This window comes from Neopsephotus bourkii, unplaced genomic scaffold (genome assembly GCF_033783945.1).
Source record: "Neopsephotus bourkii isolate Nb327-2 ecotype Australia unplaced genomic scaffold, CSIRO-AGI_Nbou_v1 NB_196, whole genome shotgun sequence".
NCBI classification, from domain to species: Eukaryota; Metazoa; Chordata; class Aves; order Psittaciformes; family Psittacidae; genus Neopsephotus; species Neopsephotus bourkii.
In genome coordinates this window covers 9,505,392-9,519,822 of record NW_026900709.1, presented here as the reverse complement: position 1 = coordinate 9,519,822, position 14,431 = coordinate 9,505,392, and the positions used below count along the sequence as shown (strand labels likewise).

Below are 14,431 nucleotides of genomic sequence, written 5' to 3'. Positions count from 1 at the left end.
GGCTTCCCCATTTTCTCTATGAAGTTCCAAAGTAAAAATACAAAAAAAAATTACCAATCTATTTTTGGAAGTCACAAACTTCGCCTGAAGTAGTTATAAGCACTTTTATCTATCTCAGTCCTAGACATTAAAGCCATAGTAAGGACCTCAGGTCTACTAGTACCTCATCCATCATCTGTTGCAGATGCTCCATGAGATCCAGATTTTGCTTGTAATCCTCCACAACTTTACTAAAGTTACTCAGCTGGTTTTGTAAGTCACTGATTGACCCCAAGACGACTCCAGTATTAGGTTCATTGGCTACAGAGCCAATTACTTTCTTCTCTAAATTTTCCATCTTCTTTTTAAGAATCTGTTTAAAAGATACAGTAATGTTAAATATGGCAACAACAATATTTCTATTTTTAGAAATAATTAGTAAAAACATGGAAAAAAACACACAAACATTTCTGGTCCCGTCTTTTAAAATTTACAAGTACAAATTGCTTTTTCAATAATCAAAGTGAACAGGAAGGTCTTTTCAATGCTGATTAAAATCAATGTAAATTATTTTTATTAAAGGCAAAATTTGGTTATATTTTTCAGCTTTAAAATAAACAAAAATCTGTAGTAAAAAAAATGGAATCTTTAACAAAACTTTAATTAAATCTAGAAATTAAAAAATACTACTAAGGCTTTGGAGTCTGTGAATACATATGTGCCAATTTAAGCATGTCCTAGAATATTAACATCTTGCTTGAGAATCTGAGGATTCTGAAAATCTGAAATTTCCAAGTAAAAAAGGTGTGATGGAAGAGACTGGCAGAGTGGCAGAGCAAGTAAAACAAAACCTGGTAGTTCCAACTGGCAACTAAAAAGGTCATAGGAGACTCTGAAAGAAGAGTTTTCAGTGAATGTAAAGAGGGTAGTAGGGTTCTATGGCGCAAATAAGCATGACCAACTCAAGGCAATGGATGCAGAAAAAGGTTCTAAAGACTTATATGAGGAAATGAGAAAGACAAGAAAGTAGCTGGATGCAAAAGGGAATGTGTATGTGCATTTATTGTTGATTTTGATGGGATATTTGGGCTTTTCTTTTTGTTTGTTTGCTTGTTTTGTGGGTATGGGTTTTTTTTTTGTTTATTTAGGTTTTGACCTTTTTTTTTTAAAGAGAGGGAAGACTAAGTCACACATTGTGAAGGAATAGAGGCAGGAAGAATAAAATTAAATAGAAAAATAATCAACAATAAAAGGAGCAAGGAAGTCAGGGACAGGGAAGTGAGAAATTTAGGTAAGGTCCTTTCCCAGAAGGAAATGGAAAAATAAAAGGAACAGAAAATGCAAAATGTCTCAGTCAGTGACTGAGATGGGAAGGATATAAAGTTGAGTAAAAGGGAAGCCCACAATACATTTTGCATCTCCTCTGATCTGCCTGGAACAGACCACAGCAATTCAACCAGCAAAGCCTCCAATGCACAAACATTTCTAATATTACCTGTATTTTATCTGCATATATCTCAACTTGCTGAATCTGTATTTTAAGTACTTTCAGATTTCGAGCTTTTTCAGCTTTCTTCATATAGTTAAACTTCAAATTGTTAAATTTTTTTTTGAGATCCTTAAATGATTCTCTGAGCTGAAACACAGCAAGTACATTTTGTTAGTAAAAGAGAATCCAGCACACTTCTATTCAGGTTTTATTAACAGATGTTTAACAGACTAGAGTCTGAACACTGAGAATGTAGTACTGAAATTAATAATACTATGCCATGTCATAAAGCATCCTCAATTCCATAAGTATGGTAGCACAGGGATTCTGCCTAACAGGTACCCAAAGAAAGCCTCATCTTATTACAGCTAGATAGATTTGGTAGCACATAACAATATTATTACCAATTAACACTGACTTGGTGCAGCAAGCTCAACGTTAGTGAAAATGATTTTTATAATAATATAAACTAAAATGATTTAATAGCATCCTTGTCTTTCAAGACTTTTCAGAAAGGCTTGTATCAGCTGCAATTATTACTATTAGTTATATTAAATTTGCTATAAAACTCTTTTGTTATTTAGATGGATTGTGGCTACATTTTCTTTAATCTAGAAAATATTTTTAAAATTCACACTGATGGGAATGACACTGATGAAGCTCTAGGAAGCTACACTTTCCTTTATACATATATGGATCAGATGCATTGCCAATTTACCAGAACGAGTTTAATACACATCAAAGAAGAGTACTATATGATCAATATAATTTTAAAAGCAGTGTTTATTTACCATGGGAACTAGTTATAATGTGTTTGGGGTTTATTTCAGTGCTATTTACCTATTTGCTTGAATATGCTTTTCCAAGATTGCCCTTAATAAACCACATATCATTCTTTGCATCATATAAATAAGCAGAACAAACATATTCAGCTAAAATAACTTTAAAGGACTATGGATTATTTAAGCAACATTTTTTTCAATATTTTATCTTTGAAAGATATGTAATTTTCATTTTTATTTACAAATGCAAAAAATGCTTTTAGATGTTACAGATACTTCTGAATGCCTTTAAGCAATGGGTACGAGAAGTAGACAAGTAAAAAAAAACCTGCTTAAAACATGCTGCTGGTACCTTATAAAAAGCACTATTTTAATTATATTGTTATGCCATAATCCTATTTTTAAATTATTTCTAATTAATTCATAAAATCTGAAATAGAAGAATATAAAAATTGCTGGTTTTTTTTTTTGTTGGGGTTTTTTGGGGGGTTTTGGGTTTTTTTAGGATTCTGTATCCTTTGGGTTGCCAATTTTTTACTTTTAGGACAATGTAGAAATACACTATGTAAAATGGTATAATGTAAAAGAACTGAAATAAAAAAAATGCTAATGCTTTAGGGTCTATTCCTCCAGCCACGCAAATGAAAGTATTTTATTTGATTAGTCCTAACATGTTCAGGTCACGTCTACAATTTGATATTTAGTTTACATATTTGAGGCTTTTTTTTTTTTTTTTTTTAGATTAAAAAGCCCTACAAACTTCCGCCTGCCCTCCTCGTTCTCCTTGTCAGAGAGTCCATGGAGTAATGAATGCTCATTTTGCAGCTACTCTTATTGGAACAGCTAACAATTAAATGTTATTATTATTGCATACTAATGTTAATCCATCAAGGGATGTATTTTTCATTTTCATTTCATCTAGTGGGATGTTGCCACATTACTGCAGAATAGACAAATGGTGTTCATTCAGTGTAATAGGAAAAAAAGGAATTCTATCACTGGCTCTGTGATCTCCAATTAATTTAATCTATTTATCCCACCTAAGTACACAGAATAATAAAATCTATCTAAACCCCCTCTGTTAATAAAATCTACTCTGCAGAACAACGTTTTGTATTCAGAACACAAGAGCCTTATTTGCTGGTTTAATTTTGAGGAAAAGCAGCAATGAGCAAGTTTATTTTAGCTCATTTCACTGGCTTATGCACATACATAGGTTAGTGATCGTTTATAAGGCCAGAGGCTCTCCTCCTAGCAGTATGTGAAATCAGATCATCTTGTTTCAGATATGATATCTCATGTGTCAAAGGTCTGCAGCTGCTGTCACTCATCTCTCTTAGTCCCAGTGGAAAAAGCATATTCAGCTCAGACTTGTACATTACCCTGTCTGAGTGTATGTACGCAATTCCTGTATCATTGGCAATCATGCCAAAGATGATATAGAGCTGCCAATTTTTAGAAATCCAAATGTAACTCAGTTTCCCACTATTTTCCACAAAATTAAATGAGAAATACTAAAGGAACTATAAACCCTAACATGCTTCAGCGACTTCAGCCCACAAGTTTAGTGGAACTTTAACTTGTCCATTGTGTCATAGCCATAAATCAGGCAGCTGTTCCTAACTATAGTTGTCCTATCATAGATAGAGAATGATAGTAGAGGAGAGGGGTTTAAGTGCCAATTGCTCCCATTTATCACACAACTGCGAAACACATGGAAAAAGCAAGTTATAAAGCTGCTTTAAACATTTATTTTTTTTTACAGTAGAGTTCCAGTAAAACGTTTTTAATTCCTGTGCAAGCTGCCCTAGGAAGGCACTTCAATGTTGTTAGCCACTTATCTTTCTCTTTTTATCCATACATTAAACATTTAGTAGCACTAGTAATCAAAACAGCCCATGAGAGCAGATTTCTGAAAATAGGTTTCTAAAGTGGCAAAGATTAGAGAGCAGCCATAAAGAAAGTGGGAAGAAAGAAAAGGCATTTAATTCTGGGACCGCAATCAAAATAAATTACAAGGTGAGAAATGTGCTAAGTATCAGTTCCTGCTTATTTGTGTACAGAGGTAGCTCATTACCCTCTTTGATTAAAATCCACATTTTGAATCATACCTTTCCATAAATGTATAAACAATGACATGATAAAGAGGAAAGAAGCGAGATAACTGCAGAGAGCTGAGAACCTACTTCTGTTGCAAGCTTTGTGCAGACACGCATAAATGTTATTTTTGAAGTGATCACCTAAAGAAAGGGTTGTTTTTTTTTGCAAAAGTTATGTGTCACTTACAAACCCATGAACAGATTCAGTGTAGTATAAAGCTATGGTTAAACTGAGGCTTGGCTCATGTCTGTCACAAACGGTTGCAGTGTAATGGAGTGGAGTTGCAGCTCTTTGGAGGCTGCTACTTCAGCTAGTCATTAAAGCAGAAAGCCCAAACTGGCATACACAGATCCCAAAGGTCATATGAGCTTTTGTTATAGTTTTCAAAGATGTGCAAGGCATAAATCCATTTTCTGCCCTCTGCAAATTTTCTTTAAACGGGAGAAGGCACAGAAAAGGCATGCATTTTACTATTCAGTCCTCCAAAACTCATTTTATATATTATTGGCTATAAATTTAAGTAAATGTTTTGTTGATTTTTGCAGAAGCACTATGTTACAAACACAGGGAGCTAGTGAACTCCTCCAGTATGATATTCTCAAACACCAGTAAGTCCTACCCAACAAAGCCCTTGCTTACATGCTTTATTTACATGGTTCATCCACCACATTATATGTAAATTAATTAAAATGCTTACAGGAGAATCCCAAACATTTTCAGTCAACTTTAATGTTTGCTTTGTACACTGGCAAATCACAACTAAATTGTCTAGTTGTCTGTTTAGTATGTGACAGCTATGAACAGCTGCTTCTTGCTCCTTGTACATGAAATATTTGTTTACTTTGAAATAACTATTGCTTTACCATCTATTATGTCTGACAGGTCGGCTAGGTACTAGCAATACTGGAACTAATTTCTGATGTTAAAAGTAACAGAATTTAAAATGCTGAAGTGAACAATCTTGAAGTAGATCAGGGCCTGGTTTCTTGATCCCTAAAGAGAATTAGTTACAAATACTTAATGGGGGAAAAAAAAAAAAAAAGGGAAGAAAACAAACCAAAACCCAAACTAATCAACCAATCAAATAAAAAAAAACCCAAACCAAAAACAAAAACACAAAACAAATAAAAAACCAAAAGAGAGGAAGAAAAATGGCAGTGAATTAATGCATATACAGGTACATTAGTCAAATATTTCTTTAGGAAATACCTTCTATTCTAAGAAAAAGGTATCCACACACCAAATTTCTGCATTTCAGTTAGTTGACATTGAAGTTTCAATTAGGATTGGGGGTGACAGGTTTTAACTTGAGCAGGCAACATGGCTTTCCCAACATACAATGACAAAAAAAACAAACCCAGTAATTATCATTGTAATTTAAAATATTTTATGCAATTAATTTGCAGAGTCCATTAACTATGAGAACCTAAAGCATTACATTTTGCATTATACGACATGCCATAAGATGTCACAACCACAATTTTCCTTTAGACTTGAGAGAGACAGGGGGAGGATACCTTTCACAAACACAAAAATATGTTGTAAAAGAAGAGGAAATCCAAACAGTTTCCTCATTAAAAATAGGAGGGATAAAATTCTCAGTCAGCTCTATACTTCAGCGATTTAGAGAAAATGCAGTATTTTTTTCAGGTGTGGATTTACTTAGTGAAAGATAAAATAAGAAATAATAAATTTCAGGGTTCTATTTCCTCTATGTTTCACACTACAGGGAACATTAGTGTGATATTCTCCCAGGTAAGAATCCAGTTTCTGTGTTTCATGGATGCTCAGAACTACAATCTACAGCACATTTAATGGATTACTCTGAGAAAATTCTATGGAATATTTTTCCTAAATTAATTTTGCTGAGACCTACCCAATCCAACCTGCTAAGTTGTGAATAAATTTGTATTTTTCTTACTAAGATGCTATATTAATAACCATATTAACTATTTTTTTTAACATAAGTTCCATAATACTAAGTTCTAATACCTTGTGCTAAAGAACATTTCCTTTTGTTCTAGCAGGTTTTAAAGTATCATTTCTTGGGTTTCTGAAGAAATGTTAAGTATGAAATTATTTTCAATTTTTCATTAAATGACTGAACGTTCTAATAGCTTTACAACTGCAATATATGTAAATACTACATTTGTTTGAAACTTTAGCTTTGTAAGAAAGAAAACTGAAGACTCGTGTATTTCAGATGAAACTTTCAGAGCTGAAAGTCAAAGAAAATGTAGCTGTTCGGTTTCTTGTGGTACACTGGAAGCACTTTATTGCCCACCCAACAACTTGATATAATCCTGACCTGCAAAGGTAAGGACCATAGATTATTTAGGTTGTGATATATATAATATGTATATATATATATAACACAGATTTTATATATATCATATCATAGATATTCATCATATATATATCAGATCATAGATACGTGTCATATTATTCTGTGCATATCCAAGGTTCCTGGTGAAATGAAAATCAACTTTTCTGTATACCTATGAAACATTCAGGGGAATAATAAACAGGATTACAGAACACACGTATTACAGGACACAACAGCCCTTTTAGTATTCATTTAATGTGTTGAAATTCACCTCATTTACCTCATTTATCTCTTCTTGAGTAGTGCAGTGCTGGAACTGCTTTGAGAGCTCTTCCTCATACTTATCCGCCTTGGAGCTCCAGTCAATGCTATCACACTCAAATCTAGCAAGTTCTTGCTTCAGATTCTTTACAGAAACATTCAAGCAGTTCTACACAGGGAACAGACGAAGAAACTTACAAAATTCAGGAAATGCATTGATTTAACTAAATTAATATTAAAATAATTTTGAAGCAGAACATCCCTCAGTGGTATCAGTCATAAAAGGCTAAACCATTAAACCTCCACTATAGGGAGAGCAATTACATAGCAGTTTAAATTAGTAGTAGTATGATGAGTAGTTTTGGGTCAAAGTCACAACTCCCATATGGTGTCTTCTCTGAGCAAAGAGGAAGTATCCTACTCTAGTACTTTAGCACCTGGAGATTAGCTCCTTTCTGCTGTTAATCAGTTTATGGTGTCTGAAGAGAACACTGCCAATGTGAATAACCTAGGCAGGTCATAAGGGAACATCTTGCTTTCTCCCTAGTAAATGAATACAGCGCAATGACAGTCTTGCTCTGAATAACTAACTCCTTTCTAAAGTGATACACATCTTGCCATGCAAATCAGTCTTGAATCCACTAATAGGTGGATTATATTTCTGTTTTGTTCTTTTGTTATTCTTTCTTTGTAGGAGAATATCTATGCAAAGCAAACCTTACAAAATAGCATGAGTCTAATACATAAATGTGACATTAAAGAACTCACTAAGGGGGTCTTGAACTACACAAAGAATACTAGAGAATAGAAAGTTATGCTCTTTTGCTTCCAAGCAATGCTATTTTAAGATTAATTTCATCCCTATATCAAATCTATTTCAACTTTCCAGGGTAAAATATGTTCACGGACCAGTAAAAAGTTAAAGCAAGATTACAAATAAATAAGTTATTCTTTTCTCTTCGTAAATGAAATTTGTGATGTGAGTAACTACTGAAGAATAAGCTTCATCATTCCTGGATGTTTCATTTAATGACTGTATATCTGCAAACTCAAAGTAGAAAATAAAAAATGAAACTGTCTTACATTTTATATTTTGAGCTTTTTAAAAGGCATCCTGAACCTCTATATTTACTTTCTCAGAGTTTTAGTACATTTTGTGTGTCTAATATTCATCCAGATAATTCCAATATTCTTTCATATTTTTCCTTGATTTCATAATTATAAATAAATATATACATAATAAATATTATAAAATATTTATAATATATACATAAATATTATAATGTATTTATAATATAAAAAACTTATAATATGTGTAAATGTAAAACATTAAATAAATAATAAATAATTATAAATATCATCCTACTCACAGGTTGCTGCACTGCAGACAGGATATCCACTCCCTGGGTAATAAGTAGTTTGTATAGCTGTTTGATATGTGCATGTTTCTCCTGAGCATTCATAAGGCAGGCTTTAGCGTGATGGACATTTTCAGGGGCTTCACAAGTTTCAGGAATATCCAGTTCTCCTAATTTTGATAGGCATTCCAGCTGAAATATATTAAAATTAAAACTGGTGTTTAAAATAATGTGAAAGGAGGCTTACAATTCCTTCCTTACGTAGACATGCTACCCTAAATTTGTTGACATGGGTTGAAGTAATTAAATTAAAATAAATTCATATTTGAGTTTTAAATACTCCAAATTTCATGCAATTTTAGTTCCAAAATTTTAATTCTGCTCACCAGGCAGGTTAACACTGTTTGCTCAGGGGGAAAAAAATAAGGTAAGATGGCAGGCATCAAAACCAAGAAGAGTTTAACTGTAATTAGAAGAAAATATATTTTAAAAGATTATACTCACTTCTTTTTTAATGTGGTGGAACTTGACTGTCTTGTTGAAAATCTCTTCATATTCTGTCATGGTGTCCTTTAGAGTTTGATGGAAATGAATAAGTTCACTTATTCTCTCAGAATTCTCTTTCACAGGAAATCCTTTCTGACTTGGCAATTCTAATAATTTTATCAGGTACTCAAGCTCAGCATTCATTTGCTAGCAAAAAAAAAAAAAAAAAGGTACAAAGAAAAAAAGTTACCAAAAAAAACCCACCTTACATCACACAAATATATTTGCAAGTTTTACCTTACAATTTGATGAAATAACACGCTGACAGTAAATTACCTTGGGCAAAAATCAGTGCCATGCTCTTTAGAATCATAGAACAGTTAGGGTTGGAAAGGACCTTAAGATCATCAAGTTCCAAACCCCCTGCCATGGCCAGGGACACCTCACTCTAAACCGTATCACCCAAAGCCTCATCACCGCCAGGGACGGGGCATGAACAACCTCCCTGGGCAACCCATTTCAGTGCCTCACCACCCTAACAGGAAAGAATTTCCTCCTTATATCCAATCTAAACTTCCCCTGTTTAAGTTTTAACCCATTACTTGCACTATCACTACAGTCCCTAATGAAGAGTCCCTCCCCAGCATCCCTCTAGTCCGCCTTCAGGTACTGGAAGGCTGCTATGAGGTCTCCATGCAGCCTTCTTTTCTCCAGGTTGAACAGCCCCAACTTTCTCAGGCGATCTTCATATGGGAGGTGCTCCAGTCCCCTGATCATCCTCGTGGCCCTCCTCTGAACTTGTTCCAACAGTTCTATGTCCTTTTCATGTTGAGAACACCAGAACTGTACACAATACCCCAAGCGAGGTCTCATGAGAGCAAAGGGGCAGGATCACCTCCTTCGACCGGCTGGTCATGCTCCTTTTGATGCAGCCCAGGATACGGTTGGCCTTCTGGGCAGCGAGCACACTGCAGCCAGCTCATGTTCATTTTCTCATCGACCAGCACCCCCAAGTCCTTCTCCGCAGGGCTGCTCTCAATCTCTTCTCTGCCCAGCCTGTAGCTGTGCCTGGGATTGCTCCGACCCAGGTGTAGGACCTTGCACTTGGCATGGTTAAACTTCATGAGGTTGGCATCAGCCCAGCTCACAAGCGTGTCAAGGTCCCTCTGGATGGCATTCCTTCCCTCCAGCATATCAACCGAACCACACAGCTTGGTGTCGTTGGCAAACTTGCTGAGGGCACACTCAGTCCAACTGTCCGTGTCAGCAACGAAGATGTTGAACAAGACCGGTCCCAACACTGATCCCTGAGGAACACCACTCATTACTGGTCTCCAGCCAGACATTGAGCCATTGACCACAACTCTCTGTGTGCAGCCATCCAGCCAGTTCTTTACCCACCGAGTGGTCCATCCACCAAATTGATGTCTCTCCAATTTAGAGACAAGAATGTCATGTGGGACAGCGTAGAACGCTTTACATAAATCCAGGTAGATGACATCAATTGCTCTACCACTGTCCATCAGTTCTGTAGCCCCATCATAGAAGGCCACCAAATTGGTCAGGCAGGATTTGCCCTTGGTGAAGCCATGCTGGCTGTCACCAAGCACCTTGTTGATTTTTATGTACCTTAGCATGCCTTCTAGGAGAATCTGCTCGAAGATTTTGCCAGGCACAGAGGTGAGACTGACTGGTCTGTAATTCCCTTGATCATCCATTTTCCCCTTCTTGAAAATGGGGTTATATTTCCCTTTTTCCAGTCATTGGGAACTTCACCTGACTGCCATGATTTTTCAAATATGATGGACAGTGGTTTAGCAACTTCATTCACCAGCTCCTTCAGGACCCACGGATGGATTTCATCAGGACCCATGGACTTGTGCACATTCAGATTTTCAAGATGGTCTCGAACCAGTTCCTCTCCTACAGTGGGCTCAAGGTCTTCATTCTCACGATTCTCTTTAAAATCACAATTCTCTTTAAAACACCCTCCACAAACTTTACTTTTTGCAAGGTGTGAATCTCAGCTAGCTATCACTCAGAAACAACCCTGAATCAAAACACGTCAAACTGATGTGTAGGGAAACTGCAGACTGAACTGGTGAAACTTGGAGGCATTACGAAGATCAGTATGACTTACCTCAGCTTCTGACCAGCTCTAACTCAAAAATGTGAAGCTGATACTCTCCTTATACTTCTACCACTCCAATGCCTGTGTGTCACTTTAATACACAGCTAACACTGCACAAGATGTTTTCTGGATACTAAAAGTAAAATGTCTTTCTTTCTTGCCTTACAAACACATACAAACCCTTCCTCCTGGAAAAGTAACATAAAACATCAAACACAGCAGCCCCAGACACTCTGTCTGGGGTCACTGTGAATCTTTACTGTGCCAAAAATGAGATTTTGATCTACCATGCACTTCACTAGCTTAGTTTTCCACCTGATACTGTGGTTTCATTTGGTGAAGCTTTTTTTGTAGTTCCAAAACAATAAAAGGGTCATTTCCAAGGTCAACTGTTACTGCTAGCTGAAGTGCCTCTTGAAGAATCTCTAATCCATGGGTAGTCTAAAAGATAATAAAACAGTTCAGTGTTTCCATCTATAGTGAAGAAGTAATAATTAAAAAAAACAATTAAAATCTAAATTTGTAACAAGAGCCTTTCCTAGAGCACACAAATGTTGTCAGTAAAACCTCAAACCCTCTGACTTAAAAAGGGTTATGGGAAATCTTTAAGATAGTGTGCAAAAATGATTCAGACACCAAGGTCAGAGTACCCATACACACATATTTTCTGTAATAAAAGATGTCATAGTTTAGTGATAAGTAGCACAAGACAAACAGCAGCGACAAATATCTGGTCCTGCTATTAGCCTAGCTAGTGTTGCTTTTCAGGACATGGCACAACACACCTGTGCCAAGGAGATTTCAATCTTCTTTTGTTATGAACATGGTTGGATTTGACTTTAGTAACTATTAAGAGACAATTTAGTTTAGTAACTTTCAAGTCATAATGAAACTGTGTTTTTTTAAAACAAAACAATCCCCCACAAAGCTAAAAAAACCACTAAAGCACTGCTGGCGTAGCACGAGGATTTGATTGAAAATTCAGATTTGAAATGGGGACTTGTATCGTACTGATCATTTCTTTCTCACATGACAGATATAATAATTGATGAGACAGCCACAGACAAACTAATAACTATGTATAAATGTTTGCCACAGTTGCTTTCTTTCTAGTCAATCTACTTACAGTTTTTAGTTGCTCTTTAAATATCTGGTACTGTTGCTTGACGGGTTTTACTTGAGTAATTTTAAAATTCCAGATTGCCCAAAGATCAGTCAGCTCTTTCTTTTCTTTACTCAGATTAACAATGACATCTTCTGTTACTCGTACAGATTTTTCTACTTTTAATATTAAGCTCTTATTTGCCTGGCAAATAAACAGACACATTTTTTTTCCACATATGTTTTTATAAAATGCAAATAAACTTCATAATTTTAAAGTCTAAAAAAAAAGCTTAATAAAAATCTGTTCTAAAGTAGCTTCTTCAAAAACTTCTGGTATGCTGGGTGCCTTTAAAAACACTTTTCTCTTAGAAATAGGCATAGATCAACAGAATTTCTATACTGAGGAAGTGGCTGATGTTAAAAACAAAACAGGTAAGTAAGGACTGATTTTTTGCCATCTGATGACTCCAATTCTCATACAAAATGATTTCTGAATAGACAAAACTACCCAAAATGGTCTTCAGGGCAGTTGCCACTGAAAGTGAAGTGAATGAAGAAAAGAGCACTCCTTTCTGCTGACAGACAAAGCAGCACTGAAGCATGGGAGGAATAAAGTATTTAGCATTTGAACATTCGGTTTTTTTTCCTCTTTTTAACAGATCCCATATCAGAAATCCCCAAAAACTAGGTAATGCTGTTTCTGCTTTCCAGATTTCAGAACTTTTCTTTTAAACAAGTGTTCATAAATTACTTGTATGATCTGTATCCTCCAGACATTTAAAAGCTACAATCTGAGAATATAATGTGAACAGAGTAGCAGAAAACATGGTGGCAGAACAGATCGTTAGAGATAATATCTGAAGGTATGTTTAAGACTTTAAGTGACTGCAGTGCAACCTCATCTTCACACATATTCAGCTTGCCTTCACACTGACTATCTTATCTGTACCTGGCTGCATCCATCTGTGACAGCACACAATTTAGCTTACACTAGCTGCCTGGCACTTTCTCTCCTTAAGTAGTTTTTCCAGTTCATCTTGCATGCTGCTGTATGTTACCAACACCATCTTCTCCTCCTCACTCTAATGTAACTGCTCCCAAGTCAGTCCTATAAAAACAGAAAGAACAGCTGGGTATCCAGGCTGTCTACATTAACTGGGATCACTTAGGGAATGACTGCACATCTCAAATGATTATCTCACAAAGAAGTCCTGCAAAATTAGATAGGGATGCCTAGGTAATACAGCTCAACCCAAGACAGAATGTAAAGACACTGGGAAAGATATCTGTAAGGAAGTAGCTCTAGCACCCGTCTCTTTAGAACCTCATACACTCAATTAGTAAAGACTGCCTACTAGTGGAAGTAAAATAAAATTAATATGTACTTGCATATATGCTGTTTTCCAACGTAAAAAACAGGTATGTATTATATTTGTAGGCATGTACTGGATCATTTATTAAGGGCTCTGTCACTGCTAAGCACAAAATTTTTTACATTACTTATAATGCCATTAGCACTTAAATAATAATTCCATATTTTAAATGTGTATAGCAGCATTAGTCCCTTTAAAACTAGGTACTGGAGAAATCAATCCCTCAGTCAGAACTAGAATTAGACCTCGTCACAGGCAAACATCAAATACTCAATGCAGTTTTATCAGATTATACTCACCATTTTTATTAAATTAAGAAAACTGCAACCCATATTTTGGATGGAAAAAATCTTTTTTATAGTCTTTTGCCACTGACTGTTAGCTGTCTCCATTGTAATTTTATTTTCAGGCTCCTTGTTTGTTTGTGATGGTTCTGATTTATAGAATTCCTTTAGAGTTTGAATATCCTTATTCACCTACAGAGAAACATAGAATAATAATAAATTGAGCTGCTATAATCAGAAGGCATATAGACATAGCAAAACTGATTAAAAGCTTCTCAATTTTTTTTCAGGTGTTAAGATCTATTATTCTCCCTAAGAAATCTACACAAATATAAAACAGGAAAAAAGTTTTAAATAACCTGTAAACTAGTGGATGGTGAACAGACAGGTGGCAGCAATTGTTCCAATTCTGTCACATATCATTGTATCGATATTATAAACCAGTATATGTGTGTATATATATATATATATATAAAATTTAAAACCCCTTCAGAGGAGTAGGTACTTCATTGAAAGTAGTGGTCAGAGCACATACACATAAGCATTTTTATTACATATATAATGAGAGAGCACATGTGTGCAGGAGAAAGTAAAAAAATCAATTATAATACTTTCTACAATGACAATTTAAATCAGTGAAAACCTGTACATAAACTAGTCATTAGATTGATGCAAATTCAATGATCAGGGCTGCTTGCCCTGATGGAGCTGATCTCCTTTAAAGTAAAACGGAGCTTATAAAGACTTGCAGTGCTTTC

The 14,431-nt window shown here is 35.4% G+C and overlaps 1 protein-coding gene across 2 annotated transcripts in view; it reads right to left on the bottom strand.

The window, feature by feature from the left end:
* Positions 1-14,431, bottom strand: part of CCDC141 (coiled-coil domain containing 141) — a 97,079-nt gene that overhangs the window by 22,562 nt on the left and 60,086 nt on the right. For both annotated transcript variants that reach the window (XM_061379319.1, XM_061379326.1), the window contains 8 exons: positions 13,689-13,865; positions 12,039-12,218; positions 11,228-11,353; positions 8,800-8,988; positions 8,308-8,487; positions 6,957-7,106; positions 1,475-1,615; positions 164-352 (listed from right to left, as the gene is read on the bottom strand). In XM_061379319.1, coding sequence (XP_061235303.1) covers positions 164-352; positions 1,475-1,615; positions 6,957-7,106; positions 8,308-8,487; positions 8,800-8,988; positions 11,228-11,353; positions 12,039-12,218; positions 13,689-13,865 — 1,332 coding nt within the window. The remainder of the gene's footprint in view (positions 1-163; positions 353-1,474; positions 1,616-6,956; positions 7,107-8,307; positions 8,488-8,799; positions 8,989-11,227; positions 11,354-12,038; positions 12,219-13,688; positions 13,866-14,431) is intronic.